Source organism: Artemia sp. Qi Xiang Cuo, chromosome 18, assembly GCF_049724085.1.
Source record: "Artemia sp. Qi Xiang Cuo chromosome 18, ASM4972408v1, whole genome shotgun sequence".
NCBI classification, from domain to species: domain Eukaryota; kingdom Metazoa; phylum Arthropoda; class Branchiopoda; order Anostraca; family Artemiidae; genus Artemia; species Artemia sp. Qi Xiang Cuo.
The window spans coordinates 34,299,509-34,318,153 of record NC_142811.1 but is presented as its reverse complement, the minus strand read 5'-3'; the positions used below and the strand labels follow the sequence as shown (position 1 = coordinate 34,318,153).

The 18,645-nt window shown below is 34.4% G+C and overlaps 1 protein-coding gene across 1 annotated transcript in view; it reads left to right on the top strand.

The window, feature by feature from the left end:
- The window catches only part of LOC148941432 (uncharacterized), a 364,996-nt gene that overhangs the window by 234,565 nt on the left and 111,786 nt on the right, over positions 1–18,645 (top strand). The window contains exon 15 of the mRNA XM_089104420.1: positions 15,168–15,374. Within this exon, the coding sequence (XP_088960546.1) occupies positions 15,168–15,374 (207 nt within the window). The remainder of the gene's footprint in view (positions 1–15,167; positions 15,375–18,645) is intronic.

The following is an 18,645-nucleotide window of genomic DNA, read 5'->3' as shown; positions in this document are numbered from 1 at the left end:
GTCAAGGTTGATTGATTCTCACGAAAGGGGAAATAATTTGTTTTTTCTAAGGGGAATTATTGATTCAAGAAAGGGGAATTAATTTGTTGTTTCTAAGGGGAATTATTGATTCACGAAAGGGGAAATAATTTGTTGTTTCTAAGGGGAAGGTGGGGAAGAGATATATTGATTGCGTAATCGAAGGGAGAGAATTCCCGAGAAATTGATTACATAATCGGTAGAACCCTATCAGGAGCTCGTTACGTGAATCCATTTATGGGCATAGAATGACGTAATCAACTAGGACAAATGGATTTCTGAGAAATTGATTAAATAATCGGTAGAACCCTATCAGAAGGTCATGACGGGAGTCCATATATGGGCATAGAATGACGTAATCGACTAGAACAGTTGAATTTCTGAGAAATTGATTACATAATCGGTAGAACCCTATCAGAAGGTCATGGCGGGGGTCCATATATGGGCATATATGGGAATGACGTAATCGACTAAGACAATTGGATTTCTGAGAAATTGATTACATAATCGGTAGAACCCTATCAGGAGGTCCTGACGGGAGTCCATATCGGGGCGAATGTTAAGATCCAGGAATAGGAAACAGGATCACGTGTCGAAAGGGGAATTAATTTGTTGTTTCTAAGGGGAATTATTGATTCAAGAAAGGGGAATTAGTTTGTTGTTTCTAAGGGGAATTATTGATTCGCAAAAGGGGAATTAATTTGTTGTTTCTAACGGTAATTATTGATTCATGAAAGGGAATTATAAATGACATCACTTGTTTCCCTACGAATTATACAGGACTCTAAAGATATAAATTAATATTCTATTTTTAAATACGGCTTCATTGATCTTTAAGTCGGAGAGATAAATTGATATTCTAACTAAACCTTAATAGTGTAGCTAGTACATTATGAGATGAAGAGATTAACGCTGGAAAGGGTTTCCAAGTAATTTCGAATGTGACAGTGCAGGTATACCAAAAACAAAGAGAACACGCAGAAATTACGTTTAGGGGTTATTTGGGCGAAAGCGTTTTAGACATTTTAAGGAATTATTTCGGCAAAACAGTTAGAGACATTTTAAAAGATGATTTTAGAAGATATTTTAGAAGAGGGTGAAACTCTGTGGTCGTTATAATACACAAGTTCCATTTGAACAGTGTCGTGAGGTCCCTACCCCAACCCCAAAGGGCTCCAATCCCCCTACCCTAACCCCGAAGGAACCCCCTGGCCCCCAAAGGTCCCCCGGGCTCCCAAAAGACTCCGATCCCCCTACCCCAACCCCGAAGGAAGCCCCTGGTCCCCAAAGGTCCCACGGGCCCCCCCGCACCCCCAAAGCCCTACCGAGGCCTTCCATTCCCCTTGCTTATTGAATTTTTTTAAAGTTTCTTCGGACTGAATTTTTTAGACTTAGAAATTATCCAACATTTTTCAGGTTTTTTCTTTAACCCACTGGCATAGAGTTTTAGCCTAGAGTCTTAGCTTAGTTTTATTTAGAGCTGATGTTTACTTTAGTTTTAGTTAAGAGTTTAGAGTTTTAGCTTAGAGTCTTAGCTTAGAGTTTTTGTTAGAGTTCTAGTTTAGTTTAGTTTGAGTTAAGAGTTTTAGCTTAGAGCCTTAGCTTAGAGTTTTAGTTAGAGTTGAAGTTTAGTTTAGCTTTAGTTAAAAGTTTAGAGTTTTACCTTAGAGTCTTAGCTTAGAGTTTTAGTTAGAGTTGAAGTTTACTTTATTTTTAGTTAAAAGTTTAGAGTTTTAGCTTAGAGTTTTTGTTAGAGCTCTAGTTTAGTTTAGTAATAGTTAAGAGTTTAGTTTTTAGCTTAGAGTCTTAACTTAGAATTTTACTTAAAGTTGTAGTTTGGTTAAGTTTTAGTTAAGAGTTTCGAGTTTTAGCTTAGAGTCTTAGCTTAGAGTTTTTGTTAGAGTTGTAGTTTAGTTTAGTTTTAGTTAAGAGTTTAGAGTTTTATCTTAGAGTCTTAGCTTAGAGTTTTAGTTGGAGTTTCAGTTAGATTTCTAGTTTAGTTTAGTTTTAGTTAAGAGTTTAGAGTTTTAGCTTAGAGTCTTAGCTTAGAGTTTTTGTTAGAGTTGAAGTTTAGTTTAGTAATAGTTAAGAGTTTAGAGTTTTAGCTTAGAGTTTTTGTTAGAGTTCTAGTTTAGTTTACTTATAGTTAAGAGTTTGGAGTTATACCTTAGAGAATTAGCTTATAGTTTTAGTTTATTTTAGTTTTAGTTAAGAGTTTAGAGTTTTTTAGATTAGAGTCTTAGCTTAGATTTTTTGTTAGAGTTCTAGTTTAGTTTAGTCCTAGTTAAGAGTTTGTTATTTTAGCTTAGATTCTTAGATTAGAGTTTTTGTTAGAGTTCTAGTTTAGTTTATTTTTAGTTAAGAGTTTATAGTTTTTAGCTTAGAGTCTTAGCTTAGATTTTTTGTTGAAGTTCTAGTTTAGTTTATTTTTAGTTAATAGTTTATAGTTTTAGCTTAGAGTCATAGCTTAGAGTTTTTGTTAAAGTTGAATTTTAGTTTAGTAATAGTTAAGAGTTTAGAGTTTTAGCTTAGAGTCTTAGCTTAGAGTTTTTGTTAGAGTTATAGTTTAGTTTAGTTATAGTTAAGAGTTTTGAGTTTTAGCTTAGAGTCATAGCTTAGAGTTTTAGTTAGAGTTGTAGTTTAGTTTAGTTTTAGTTAAGAGTTTAGAATTTTAGCTTAGAATCTTATCTTAGAGATTTTGTTAGATTTCTAGTTTAGTTTAGTTTTCGTTAAGAGTATAAAGTATGTATCGTAGAGTCATAGCTTATAGTTTTTGTTGAAGTTCTAGTTTGGTTAAGTTTTAGTTAAGAGTTTAGAATTTTAGCTTAGAGTCTTAGCTTAGAGTTTCTGTTAGAGTTGAAGTTTAGTTTAGTTTTAGTTAAGAGTGTAGAGTTTTTTATCTTAGAGTCTTAGCTTAGAGTTTTTGTTAGAGTTCTAGTTTAGTTTAGATATAGTTAAGAGTTTGGAGTTTTACCTTAGAAACTTAGCTTAGAGTTTTAGTTTAGTTTAGTTTTAGTTAAGAGTTTAGAGTTTTTTAGCTTAGAGTCTTAGCTTAGAGTTTTTGTTAGATTTCTAGTTTAGTTTAGTTTTAGTTAAGAGTTTAGAGTTTTTAGCTTAGAGTCTTAGCTTAGAGTTTTATTTATAGTTCTAGTTTAGTTTATTTTTAGTTAAGAGTTTAGAGTTTTACCATAGTCTTAGCTTAGAGTTTTAGTTAGAGTTGAAGTTTAGTTTTGTTACTGTTAAGAATTTAGAGTTTTAGCTTAGAGTCCTAGCTTAGAGTTTTACTTAAAGTTGTAGTTTAGTTAAGTTTTAGTTAAGAGTTTCGAGTTTTAGCTTAGAGTCTTACCTTAGAGTTTTTGTTACAGTTCTAGTTTAGTTTAGTTTTAGTTAAGAGTTTAGAGTTTTACCTTATAGTCTTAGCTTAGACTTTTAGTTAAAGTTCTAGTTTAGTTTAGTAATAGTTAAGAATTTAGAGTTTTAGCTAAGAGTCATACCTTAGAGTTTTAGTTAAAGTTATAGTATAGTAAAGTTATAGTTAAGAGTTTAGATTTTTACCTTAGAGTCATAGCTTAGAGTTTGTGTTAGAGTTCTAGTTTAGTTTTAGTTATGAGTCTCGAGTTTTTAGCTTAGAGTCTTAGCTTAGAGTTTCTGTTAGAGTTCTACTTTAGTTTACTTCTAGTTAAGAGTTTAGAGTTTTAGCTTATAGTTTGTGTTAGAGTTATAGTTTAGTTTAGTAATAGTTAAGAGTTTAGAGTTTTAGCTTAGAGTCTTAGCTTAGAGTATTTGTTAGAGTTCAAGTTTGGTTTAGTTATATATAAGATTTTGGTTTTCTAAATTATAGAATTATCTTAGAGTTTTATTTTAGTTTAGTTTTAGTTAAGAGTTTAGAGTTTTAGTTTAGAGTCTTACCTTAGAGTTTTTGTTAGAGTAAGTCTAAAACTCTAAGTCTAAGCTAAAACTCTAAACTAAAACTAAACTAGAACTTCAACAAAAACTCTAAACTAAGACTCTAAGCTAAAAACACTAAACTGTTAACTAAAACTAAAATAAAATAGAATTCTAACAAAAACTCAAATCTGAGACTCTAAACTAAAACTCTATACTTTTAACTAAAATTAAACAACACTAAAACTCTATACTAAAACTCTAAGTTAAAACTCTAAACTATTAACTAAAGCTAAACTAAACTAGAACTCTAACAAAAACACTAATCTAAGACTCTAAGCTAAAACTCTAAATTCTTAACTAAAACTAAACTAAACTAGAACTCTAATTAAAACTCTAAGTCCAAGCTAAAACTCTAAACTAAACTATAACTTCAACAAAAAACTCAAAACTAAGACTCTAATCTAAAAACTCTAAACTCTTAACTAAAACTAAACTAAACTAGAACTCTAACAAAAACTCTAAGAAAAGACTCTAAACTAAAACTCTAAACTCTTAACTAAAACTAACTAAACTAAAACTCTAAGCTAAGTCTCTAAGGTAGAACACCAAACTCTTAACTATAACTAAACTAAACTTGAACTCTAACAAAAACTCTAAGCTAAGACTCTAAGCTAAAACTCTAAACTCTTAACTATTACTAAACTAAACTAGAACTCTAACACAAACTATAAGCTAAAACTCTAAACTCTTAACTAGAAGTAAACTAAAGTAGAACTCTAACAGAAACTCTAAGCTAAGACTCTAAGCTAAAAACTCGAGACTTTTAACTATAACTAAACTAGAACTCTAACACAAACTCTAAGCTATGACTCTAAGGTAAAACTCTAAACTCTTAACTATAACTTTACTAAACTATAACTTTAACTGAAACTCTAAGCTATGACTCTAAGCTAAAATTCTAAGTTCTTAACTATAACTAAACTAAACTAGAAGTATAAATAAAACTATAATATAAGACTATTATTTAAAACTATAAACTCTTAAATAAAACTGAACTAAAATATAACTCTAACAAAAACTCAAAGGTAAGACTCTAAAATAAAACTCTAAACACTTAAATAAAACTTAACCAAACTACAACTTTAAGTAAAACTCTAAGCTATGACTCTAAGCTAAAACTCTAAATTCTTAACTGTAACTGAACTAAACTTAAACTCTAACTAAAACTCTAAGCTAAGACTCTATGTTAAAACTCTAAACTTTTAACTAAATCTAAACTAAACTCGAACTCTAACTAAAACTATATGCTAAGATTCTAAGATAAAAGCTCTAAACTCTTAATTAAAACTAAACTAAACTAGAACTCTAACAAAAACTCAAAGCTAAGAGTCTAAGCTAAAAAAACTCTAAACTCTTAACTAAAACTAAACTAAACTAAAACTCTAAGCTAAGTCTCTAAGGTAAAACTCTAAACTCTTAACTATATCTAAACTAAACTAGAACTCTAACAAAAACTCTAAGCTAAGACTCTAAGATAAAACTCTAAACTCTTAAATATAACTAAACTAAACTTCAACTTTAACAAAAACTCTAAGCTAAGACTCTAAGCTAAAACTCTAAACTCTTAACTAAAACTAAACTAAACTAGAACTTCAACAAAAACTCTAAGCTAAGACTAAGCTAAAATATCTTAACTCTTAAATAAAAATAAACTAAACTATAACTCTAATAAAAACTCTAAGCTAAGACTCTAAGCTAAAAGTCTAAACTCTTAACTAAAACTGAACTAAACTAGAACTCTAACTAAAACTCTAAGCTATGACTCTAAGGTAGAACTCCAAACTCTTAACTATATCTAAACTAAACTAGAACTCTAACAAAAACTCTAAGCTAAGACTTTAAGCTAAAACTCAAAACTCTTAACTAAAACTTAACCAAACTACAACTTTAAGTAAAATTCTAAGCTATGACTCTAAGCCAAAACTCTAAATTCTTAATTGTAACTAAACTAAACTAGAACTCTAAATAAAACTCTAAGCTAAGACTCTAATCTCTTAACTAAAACTAAACTAAACTAGAACTATAAAAAAAAATCAAGGCTAATACTATAAGATACAAAATTCTTAAACTTCTAAATAAAACCAAGCCAAGCTAAAAATCTAAGCTAAGTCTCTAAGTTAAAAATTCAAACTCTTACCTATAATTCAACTAAACTTGATCTGAAACAAAAACTCTAAGCTAAGAATCTAAGCTAAAACTCTAAACTCTTAACTAAAACTAACTTAACTAGAACTTCAACAAAAACTCTAAGCTAAGACTTTAAGCTAAAATTCTAAACTCTTAACTAAAACTAAACTAAACTAGAACTCTAACAAAAAATCTAAGCTAAGACTCTAAGCTAAAAAACTCTAATCTCTAACTAAAAATAAACTAAACTAAAACTCTAATCTAAGTCTCTAAGTTAAAACTCTAAACTCTTAACTATAACTAAACTAAACTAGAACTCTAACTAAAACTCTAAGCTAAGACTCTAAGCTAAAACTCTAAAGTCTTAACTAAAACTAAACTAGAACTTCAACAAAAACTCTAAGATAAGACTAAGCTAAAAACTAAACCCTTAAATATTACTAAACTAAACTAGAACTCTAACAAAACCTCTAAGCTAAGACTCTAAGCTAAAACTCTAAACTCTTAACTAAAACTAAACTAAACTTCAACTCTAACTAAAACTCTAAGCTAAGACTCTAAGGTAAAACTCTAAACTTTTAACTAAAACTAAACTAAACTTCAACTATAAGCTAAGTCTCTAAGGTAAAACTTCAAACTCTTAACTATAACTAAACTAAACTAGAACTATAACAAAAACTCTAAGCTAAGTATCTAAGCTAAGGCTCTAAACTCTTAACTATATCTAAACTAAACTAGAACTCTAATAAAAACTCTAAGTTAAGACTCTAAGCTAAAAACTCTAAACTCTTAACTATAACTAAATTAAACTTCAACTCTAACTAAAAATCTAAGTTAAGACTCTAAGGTAAAAACTAAACTCTTAACTATTACTAAACAAAAACTATAACTCTAACAAAAACTCTAAGCTAAGACTCTAAGCTAAAACTCTAAACTTTTAACTAAAACTAAAGTAAACTTCAACTCTAACTAAAACTCTAAGCTAAGACTCTAAGGTAAAACTCTAAACTTTTAACTAAAACTAAACTAAACTTCAACTCTTACTAAAACTCTAAGCTAAGACTCTAAGCTAAAACTCTTAACTAAAACTAAACTAAACTAGAACTCTAACAAAAACTCTAAGCTAAGACTAAGCTAAAACTCTAAACTCTTAACTAAAACTAAAGTAAACTTCAGCTCTAAATAAAACTAAGCTAAGACTCTAGGCTAAAACTCTATGCCAGTGGGTTAAAGAAAAAACCTGAAAAATGTTGGATAATTTCTAAGTCTAAAAAATTCAGTCCGAAAAAACTTAAAATAAATTCAATAAGCAAAAGGAATGGAAGGCCTCGGTAGGGCTTTGGGGTTGCGGGAGGGCCCGGGCGACCTTTGGGGACCGGGGGCTTCCTTCGGGGTTGGGATAGGGGGATCGGAGTCCTTTGTCCTTTGTGTCCTTTGAGTCCTTTGAGTCCTTTGTCCTTTGAGTCCTTTGTCCTTTGAGTCCTTTGTCCTTTGTCCTTTGAGTCCTTTGTGTATTATAACGACCACAGAGTTTCACCCTCTTCTAAAACATCTTCTAAAATCATCTTTTAAAATGTCTCTAACTGTTTCGCCGAAATAATTCCTTAAAATGTCTAAAACGCTTTCGCCCAAATAACCCTAAACGTAATTTCTGCGTGTTCCCTTTGTTTTTGGCATCCCTACGCTGTCACATTTGAAATTACTTGGAAACCCTTTCCAGCGTTAATCTCTTCATCTCTTAATGTTCCTAGCTACACTATTAAGGTTTCGTTAGAATATCAATTTATCTCTCCGACTTAAAGATCAATGAAGCCGTATTTAAAAATAGAATTTTAATTTATATCTTTAGAGTCCTGTATAATTCCTAGGGAAACAAGTGATGTCATTTATAATTCCCTTTCGTGAATCAATAATTCCCCTTAGAAACAACATATTAATTCCCCTTTCTTGAATCAATAATTCCCCTTAGAAACAACTAATTAATTCCCCTTTCGACACGTGATCCTGTTTCCTATTCCTGGATCTTAACATTCGCCCCGATATGGACCCCCGTAAGAACCTCCTGATTGGGTTCTAATTATTATGTAATTAATTTTCTCGGAAATCCAATTGTTTTTGCCGATTACTCCATTCTATGCCCATATATGGACTCCCGTCATGACCTTCTGATGGGGTTCTACTAAGTATGTAATCAATCTCTCAGAAATCCAACTGTCCTAGTCGATTACGTCATTCTATGCCCATATATGGAGTCCCGTCATGACCTTCTGATAGGGTTCTACCGATTATGTAATCAATTTTTCAGAAATCCATTTGTCCTAGTTGATTACATCATTCTATGCCCTTAAATGGATTCCCGTCATGAGCTCCTGATAGGGTTCTACCGATTATGTAATCAATTTCTCGGGAATTCTCTCCCTTCGATTACGCAATCAATATATCTCTTCCCCACCTTCCCCTTAGAAACAACAAATTAATTCCCCTTTCTTGAATCAATAATTCCCCTTAGAAACAACAAATTATTTCCCCTTTCGTGAATAAATAATTCCCCTTAGAAACAACAAATTAATTCCCCTTTCTTGAATCAATAATTCCCCTTAGAAACAACAAATTAATTCCCCTTTCGTGACAATCAATCAACATTGACATCACCTGTCAGACATTAATCAATTTCTCGGAAACGTGTTCCCCTAACACCCGGACGAACAACAAGAAATAAATCGACCTTGGAAAAAGAGGTCATTGACCGATTAACCACGTGTTCTCCCTAGGGACTCTATGCCCATATATGGACTCCCGTCACGATCAATAGGGGCCTTTCTACTTGTGTATCGTCTCCATGTGTAAGTCGTCTCTGTGTGGATTTTGTCACTTTTGGTGTATGTGTGTGTGTTCGTAAAGTCTTTATGTCTGTGTGTCGTCCCTATGTGTGTTTCGTATCTGTGTGCGCGTTATATATTTGTGTGTGTTGTCTCTGTTTTTGTGTCTTCTATATAGGTGATTCGTCTCTGTGTGTGTGTGTCGCCTCTGTGTATGCGTCGTCTCTGTGTGTGTGTCGTCTGTGTGTGTCTGTGTTGTATCTATGTGAGTGTCGTCTCTGTGTGTGTGTATCGTTTCTGTGTGTTTCTCCTCTCTGTGTGTGAGTCGTCTCTTTGTGTTTGTCCTCTCTGTGTGTTTGTTGTCTCTGTGAGTGAGTCAACTCTGTGTGTGAGCCACCTATGTGAGTGTGTCGTCTCTTTTTGGATTTCGTATCTGTGTGTGTGTCTTCTCTTTTTTGTTGTTGTCTCTGGTTGTTTGTAGTCTCTGTGTGTATGTAGTACCTGTATGTGTATATTCTATGTGCATGTTTATTCTCTTTGATCGTGTATACTCTATATGTCAGCCGTCTATTTGTGTGTTATGTCTCTGTGTGTTTGTCGTCTGTGTGTGTGTCGTCTCTGTGTGGGTGTTGTCTGTGTGTGTGTGTTGTCTCTATGCGTGTGTCGTCTCTATGTGTGTTTCGTATCTGTGCGTGTGTCGTCTCTCTGTGTGTGTCTCGTCTCTCTGTGTGTGTTGTCTCTGTGTGTGTGTCTTCTCTGTGCGTGTGTCGTCGCTATGTGTGTGTGTCGTCTCTGTGTGTGTGTTGTCTCTGTGTGTGTGTCCTCTCTGTGCGTGTGTCTTCTCTGTGTGTGTGTGTGTCGTCTCTGTGTTTGTGTGTGCCGTTTCTGTGTGTTTTTCTTCTCTGTGTGTGAGTCCTCTCTTTGTGTCTGTCGTCTCTATGTGTGTGTCATCTCTGTGTGTGTGTGTCGTCTCTATGCGGGTGTCTTCTCTCTCTGTGTGCGTCGTCTCTGTGTGTGTGTCGTCTCTGTGCGTGTGTCTTCGCTATGTGTGTGTGTGTCGTCTGTGTGTGTGTGTCGTCTCTGTGCGTGTGTCTTCTCTGTGTGTTTGTGTGTGTGTCGTCTCTGTGTGTGTGTGCGTGTCGTCTCTGTGCGTGTGTCGTCGCTATGTGTTTGTCGTCTCTGTGTGTTTGTTATCTCTGTGTGTGTGTATCGCCTCTGTGTGTGTGTTGTCTGTATGTGTGTGTCGTCTCTGTGTTTATGTCTTTTCTGTGTTTGTGTCGTATCTGTGTTTGTGTGTGTATGTGTGTCGTCTTTGTGCGTGTGTCTTCTCTGTGTGTGTTGTCGTTTCTTTGTATGTGTCGTCTCTGTGCGTGTGTCGTCGCTATGTACGTGTCGTCTCTGTGTGTGTGTTGTCTCTGTTTGCGTGTTGTCTCTGTGCTTGTTGTCTCTGTGTGTGTCGTCTCTGTGCGTGTATCATCTCTCTGTGTGTTTCGTATCTGTGTGTGTGTCGTCTCTTTGTGTGTGTCGTCTCTATGTATGTTTGTCGTTTCTGTGTGTGTGTCCCGTCTCTCTGTGTGTGTTGTCTCTGCGTGTGTTTCGTCTCTGTGTGTGTGTCATTTCTGTGTGTGTGTCGTCTTTGTGTGTGTGTCGTCTCTGTGTGTGTGTCTCGTCGCTATGTGTGTTTTGTCTCTGTGTGTGTGTCGTCTCTGTGCATGTGTCTTCTCTCTCTGTTTGTGTTTGTGTCGTCTCTGTGTGTTTGTCGTGTTTGTGCGTGTGTCGTCGCTATGTGTGTGTCGTCTGTGTGTGTGTGTGTTGTCTCTGTGTGTGTGTGTCGTCTCTGTGCGTGTGTCTTCTCTCTGTGTGTGTGTCGTCTCTGTGCGTGTCGTCTCTGTGCGTGTGTCGTCGCTATGTGTGTGTGTCGTCTCTGTGTATGTGTTGTCTCTGTGTGTGTGTCGTCTCTGTGCGTGTGTCGTCTCTATGTGTGTTTCGTCTGTGTGTGTGTGTGTCATCACTGTGTGTGTGTCGTCTCTGTGTGTGTGTGTGTGTGAACATCGATTCTCAAGGTAAAAGTTTGAATTAAACCCTTTTAGAATATCGAGTGTCCTTACTGAAAAACTACTGCATTAAAAAAAAAAAATTAAATTTATCATACGACCTAAATTATTTCATCAGATACGCCAGCACTCATAAACGATCCTTTTGAAATTGTGCTAACAACATCGATGTTCAAGGTAAATGTTTGAATCAGACACTTAGGATATCGAGTGTCCCTACTGAAAAACTATATAATTAAAAAAAAAATTAAATTTATCATACGACCTAAATTATTTCATCAGATACGCCAGCACTCAATAACGATCCTTTTGAAATTCTGCTAACAACATCGAATCTCAAGGTAAAAGTTTGAATCAAAAGCTTTTAGCATATCGAGTGTGCTTACTGAAAAACTACTGCAGTAAAAAAAAAAAAATTTATCATATGACCTAAATTTTTTCATCAGATACGCCAGCACTCGTAAACAATCCTTTTGAAATTCTGCTAACAACATCGATTCTCAAGGTAAAAGTTTGAATCAAACACTTTTAGGATATCGAGTGTCCTTACTGAAAAACTACTGCATTAAAAAAAAAAAATTTATCATACGACACAAATTTTTTCATCAGATACGCCAGCACTAATAAACGATCCTTTTGAAATTCTGCTTACAACATCGATGCTCAAGGTAAAAGTTTGAATCAGACACTTTTAGGATATCGAGTGTCCTTACTAAAAAACTACTGCATTAAAAAAAAATTAAATTGATCATAACGACCTAAATTATTTAATCAGATATGCCAGCACTCATAAACGATCCTTTTGAAATTCTTCTAATAACATCGATTATCAAGGTAAAAGTTTGACTCAAACACTTTTAGGATATCGAGTGCCCTTACTAAAAAACTACTGCATTAAAAAAAAATAAATTAAATTTATCATACGACATAAATTATTTCATCAGATACGCCAGCACTCATAAACGATCCTTTTGAAATTCTGCTAACAAAATCGATCCTCAAGGTAAAAGTTTGAATCAAACACTTTTAGGATATCGAGTGTCCTTATTGAATAACTACTGTATTAAAAAAAAAATTATCATGCGACATGAATTAGTTCATCAAAGACAGGTCAGCCCTTATAAGCAATCCTTTTGAAATTATACTAAGAAATTCGATGCTCAAGGTAAAAATTGAATCAAACATTTTTTAGGACATCGAGTGTGCTTATTACATAAATACTGCAAAAAAATAATTAAAAATTATATTAATCATACAATCTAAATTATTTCATCAGATACGCCAGCACTTATGAACGATCCTTTTGAAATTCTGCTAAAACATCGATGCTCAAGGTAAAAGTTTGAATCAAACACTTTTAGGATATCGAGTGTCCTTACTGAAAAACTACTGCATTAAAAAAAAAAAATTAAATTTATCATACGACCTAAATTATTTCATCAGATACGCCAGCACTCATAAATGATCCTTTTGAAATTCTTCTAACAACATCGATTCTCAAGGTAAGAGTTTGAATTAAACACTTTTAGGATATCAAGTGTCCTTACTGAAAAACTACTGCATTAAAAAAAATAAATTTATCATACGACCTAAATTATTTCATCAGTTACGCCAGCACTCATAAATGATACTTTTGAAATTCTACTAAAAACATCGATGTTGAAGGTAAAAGTTTTAATCAAACACTCTTAGGATATCGAGTGTCCGAACTTAAAAACATCCGCATTAAAAAAATAAAATAAAATTTATCATACGACCTAAATTATTTCATCAGATACGCCGGCACTCATAAGCTATTCTTTTAAAATTCTTCTAACAACATCGATTCTCAAGATAAAAGTTTGAATGAAGTAGGCCTACTCTAAGACACCCCACCCCAATCCCTCCTTTTTTTAGAGCTATGAACGCAATGAGTGTTACCTGTTATCAGACAAAATGCCAATTTCCAAAAAAAAAAAAAAAATAGCGCAAATCATGCTGAATATGCTTTCAAAAACCCATCTGGTCTAAAAAATGTTTGTTATCGTTAACCATCTCCAAAGATTGATATTGTTCAAATCAGAAAAAATGTCAATTGCCAAAAAAAAAAAAAAAAAAAAAAAATAACACACGCCATGCTGAATGTGACAATTGTTCCAAATTTATAATAAATATCTTGGTTTTTGCAGTGTGTAGGAACCGGAGAGGATTCCCCTCTCGCTTGGAAAGGTACCAATGAAAGGCAAGAAAAACGTGTTTAATCACGTGTAGAGGTCCCATAGAATAACACAGGAAGGAACATAATGCCATAGAATAACACAGGAAGGAACATAAACCCTTAGAATAGCATACGAAGGAACATAATCCATCCAAATCCATAGGTACATGCTCTGGAAAGACGTCATAATCCACCCAAATCCATAAGTACATGCCCTGAAAAGGTGCCAAGGAACTTAATCTCCCCAAATAGCACAGGAAGGAACATAGTCGGCTAGAATCCATAAGTACATGCTCTGGAAATGTGCCAAGGAACGTAATATCCCCAAATAACACCATTATAAGTACTCTAAGACACCTCGCTCCCATCCCTCCAAAAATATTTTATTCAGAGATTTCTTGTTAAAAAATTATCCAATCACTAATTAGAATCAATCACACTCCTATTATTCAAACATAAATTAATATCGTTCACAGTGTCCAATTTGCGAATTCCTTATCCTCTTTTGCAAATGTCAATCAAACAATTCCGATTTTAAAAGTGTGTTTAATCACGTTGCTTGGAAAAGTATCCATAAGTACATGCTCTGAAAAGGTGCCAAGGAAGTATAGGTGTGAGAGGATACTCACTCTCTTTGAAAAGGCGTAGAGCTTCTATAGAAACGTCTTCCTATGGCCTCTATAGAACGTGGTTTTTATGGCCTCTATAGAACAGCATGGTAATTCCTAGGGCCTCTATAGAAGTATAACTTAGCACTCTACTGACGTTAAAAATTAAAACGAACAGAAATTATTCCGTATATGAAAGGGGGTGTCCCCTCCTCAAGCCTCGCTCTTTACGCTAAAGTTTGACTTTTTCAAAACTCTGTTTTTTTTTTAATAATAAAAAACTATAGCGTCAAGAGCGAGGCGTTGAGGAGGGGATAGCCCCTTTCATATACGGAATAATAGTTCGTTTTAATTTCCTTAAGAGTCGAGATCTGTCTTGAATTTATGTTTTGAAGAAAGTTTTCCAAGCAATTTTAATAATAGTTGTACTATTGAACCTTAGGGGGATAGGTACGGAGAGTATAGTTTAAATACATGGATTGAAAATCTGTATAATGTTTGGGCCTCTATAGGACTGAAGCGATTCTGACCCACATCATGTTGCAACCTTGATTATAGATGAATAGTGATCGACCATTTCATTCTAAGAATATTATTTTGATGCACTTCCCTTAACTACTTGTTTGTTTAAAATAAATGCATTTTGAGCTCATTTATTAAAAAAGTTCTTATATGTTGTTAAAAAAAAGAAATTGAAGAAGCAAACCAACGAGACGGTTTCTAGCTGAGGCTTGGTTATGAAGCTTTGATTAATATGTCTTCACCGCCTGGAATTTTAATAAGATCAGCGGCTGCAGAATGAGCATCTATTCAGAGCAGCTGTCTCAGTATTCGCTTTCTCTGGCATTTTGGCACAAGAGTTAGATTATGTTTATACTCTTTCATAACAACCATCTCCTAATACTCTACGAATAGTGGTTACAGTATGACTCGTGGTTAAGTGGTTAAGTACTACCGATGCAAAAATGTAATTATTCGTCGTGTTCAGGCTGGAGGACTGGAAACTGTAAGCCAAAGATTCATGATAGTGGCTATTTCAACGGCATACTTTTTTCCTATTTGATACCATTTTTTAGGTTTAAGGGTCTTTTAGGATTCTCGAAACTTTCTTGTCTTAACTACAAGTTAATGTTCAGTCGTTTCTAGACATTTAAGTTTTTGGATCCGTTTAATTACTTGAAGCTTTGCAGAAGTTAGTTGAGTTTGTAGGTCTGCACTAAACAATTTCTGTTAAAACCCCCTTTTATACATTGACTACTGTTGGCAGTTGTTTACTGTACTGAGTTGCAGCTACTGCTGCGACCATGATGAATAACTTAGGCGTTTTACCTTTTCAAAGTGTGAAGCTTCAGTATTTTGTATGAAGTTGCTTGTAACACTTGCAATATACTTTTAGGCTATTAAAGGTGTAAAAGGAGGAAGAGGTGACGATGGACTACCCATTTTATCTGGACCACCTGGTGATAAAGGAGCCAAAGGAGGAAAAGGTCAACCTGGAAACAATGCTTTACCAGGTTCCCGCGGAATTCAAGGATTTAGGGGCGAAGATGGTCCTACTGGAGCAAAAGGTGCACCAGGATATGCTGGATTCCCTGGCTTGAAGGTAAATCAAGGCAGACTAAAGTTTGTTTAAAGTCGCTAGACAATAGGGTTATAAGTTCAATCAGCAGTTGGAAAATTCGTTTGATATAACTGGGGGGAGAGAGTGACTTGAATTTTTAAGTACCAGGGACATCGGAATGTAAAATTTTTTTACCTCTGGTTCCATCTTAGGTCTATTCACACCTGAAACCATGATTTTCTAAGGGTTTTTTTTCTTCGTTTCTATTCCACTTTTAAGATCTTTTTCATTTGGTAAAATTTCCACTTGTTAACACACTGAATCGTGAAAAGAAATAAGCGGAAACTTTTTAATTTTATACAAAAAGCCAAACCGAACGATTGTATCGTCCAATTTATCTGCGTCACATAGGCGAGTATTTCAACAATCTATAGGGCCCTACAGCCATATTTGCAGGGGAGTAGCTCTATTTTTTATGGGGAGGGGGGGGCAAGAGGGGTCCATATCTGGATAGTCAAGGGGCATGGGCTATATAATAGATTTTCTCCAATTTCTTAGGGGGAAGGGGCAATTGCCCCCCTTGTCCTCCACCCCGAAACGACGCCCCTGGTTATATGTATGTAAAAATATATAGACTAATGTGTGAAAATTAAGTAAGAAAAATGACCTTTTTGAATCAGAAGACCAAAAAATTCTATTGATATGTCAATAGGCAACTAAAGGGATAAACACAACAAAATAGGGTAATTCATCTTTCTAAAAATATGTTCCTGTAGGTATATCTACTGACTATTAATTTGAAGTGTTTAATCTTGAAGAATTCTGATAATAAACATATTATTGCATAGCTTAGATTTTTAGCTGTTCAATGGTATATATATTTCTTTTAAATTCCAATTCAGTAAAAAAAAATGCATCCTATTTGATAAAAGAACATGTTTGAAAAATCAGATAAAAATGAGCGAAAAAAAAAATATCATCATGGTGCTCTAGAAAGTGTGAATTTCCTGATTAATATAAAAATGACAAACACTGCCATTAATTGATAGGTTAAAGAATATAAACTTATTATGTTCTTAAAAAAAATACCGTGGATTGTCAATTTGATTAACATATACTGACATTTGCTCATTAAGGTTTTGATATTTTTTATTTTTGAAAGTAAGAAAGATGAAAACATTTCAAACGTATTTTGTTTTCAGTAAAGCGCAGATTATGTTCTGGTCCTCAGAAGCCATGTGGGTTATCAGCCCTACTCATGATAATTTTTGCTCGTTTTGAGTTTGACTCGGCTATTTATTGTTATTTCTGTTCGTTTTGAGTTTTATTTATTTATTGATATTGGTTTGTGGTAGTTTTACGCTTGGAATATTATTTGACTTAATTTTTGCTCATTTTAATGGAGCTCTTTATTTTTCTTTGAAAATACTTGTCTTGTGGAAAAAATTTTAAAATTATTTTCTGTTCGTTTTTTGTTGACATAGTCTTCTTCATGGAAAAAATAATATCGTATATCTTTTCAGTTCTTTTCTCTAGGAATCCGTAATATGTGCTACTATTTGTATGGCGGAGGAACCTTTTCGACAATTTTTAATCCTAACACTAACAGTATAATCTTTAATTTAATTTTATAGCTTTTGAAGTTGACCTGAAAAATAAAACTTAATATGATTCCCAAACGATTCTATCTATGCTCTTTGACAACCTGGATGAATTTACACTCTTTTTATTTGTTTAAATCGTAAGAGCAGAAGAATAGTAGTATCCCCAAAAGTTTCAACTTAATACCCCCAGTCGTTTTTGATATATTACTGAGGTGTCTTATTGGAAACCATAAGCACAATGCCTTTTGAATTATTTTAAAGAAACGTTTAGTTTTAAAGCCTAATAAGCGAATTGCATAATTCTGGCGAGTTGACATGCCCAATATCCCTAGGGACATATTTGTTGTAAAATTCTAGTGTGCCGAATAAAATAACTGTTTCAACAGTTTGACAGGTTGCATTTGGAAAATGAATGAACTTGAGAGAAGGGCTGCTTGCCATCCAATCTCTTGTTACTCTTAAAAGGGGCACCAGACACTCGGGCTGTAATTCGAGTGCGAGGGGGAGGGCTTCCCCCTTCATATATCTAGTAAAATATTTTAAGTAAGCAAAAACAAAGTGAAAATATTTTAAATGTATTTTGTTTTCAGTAAAGTGCAAATTATGTTCTGGTCTTAAGATGGCATGGGGGTTGTTAAAGACATAATCTCCAGAACTTTCAACTACGCTGAACAAAATGGCTATCTCAAAATTTTATTAGATGTGTTTTGGGAATTTATGGGCGTGCGAGGGGGGGGGGATTGTTGCCCACCTATTACTTTTGAATAATAAACAGGGCACTAGTACTTTCAATTTCGAATCGAATGAGCCTTTTTCGAAGTTTCTACGACACCAAAGGGCCATCTCAAAATTTCTGTCAGAGCCATCTCAGGAAAATATTAGGTGTGTGTGTGGGGGGGGGCCTCCACTCTTCAGTAACTCTGAACTATACCCTATATTCCCCCAGGGCATAGCTTACAACCCTTGCTCTGAGCACAGGTGGATCCAGGGGGAGCTAGGGCCCCCCCCCCTTAACGTCGTCTAAAAGAGTGTATTTTACTTAATTAACCCAATTTTGCGTTAATTAAACTTGCTCCTAACGCAAGTTTATCGGATCAACCTATTTCTCCTCCCCTAAAAAAATGCTGGATCCAACCCTGTCCCTGAGGGCTGTGGGAGAGGTGTCATTCTTAAAGACATAATTTCCAGACCTTTCAATTACATTGAAAAAAATGGCTATCTCCAAATTTTGATTGGATGTGTTAGGAGAAATGGTGGTCGGGGGAGGGTGTTTAGCTGCCCTCAAACCACGTTCGGCTATTAAAAAGGGCATTGGTCCTTTCAATTTTCAATCGAATGAGCTGTTTTCGAAGTTTATACGACAACAACTGGCCATCTCAAATTTTCTATCAGATGCATTTCGGGAAACCCCGACGTTTGGAGGTGGGGGATATCCACCCTCCGATCACTCCGAATCTTAGAAAAGGCACTAGAACGTCTGATTACCAATCCAACGAGCACCCTCTAAAGTTAATACGATTATCCTTTCTGTATATACCTCATATGTACCCAGAGCATAACTTACAACCCTTGCCCTGAGGGCCGTGGGGGAGGGGTTGTCATTCTCAAATACATAATATACGGACCTTTCAATTACGTTGAACATAACGGCTATCTCAAAAACATGATTGAATGTGTTTCGGGAAATAGTGGGAGTGGGAGGGGGTTTA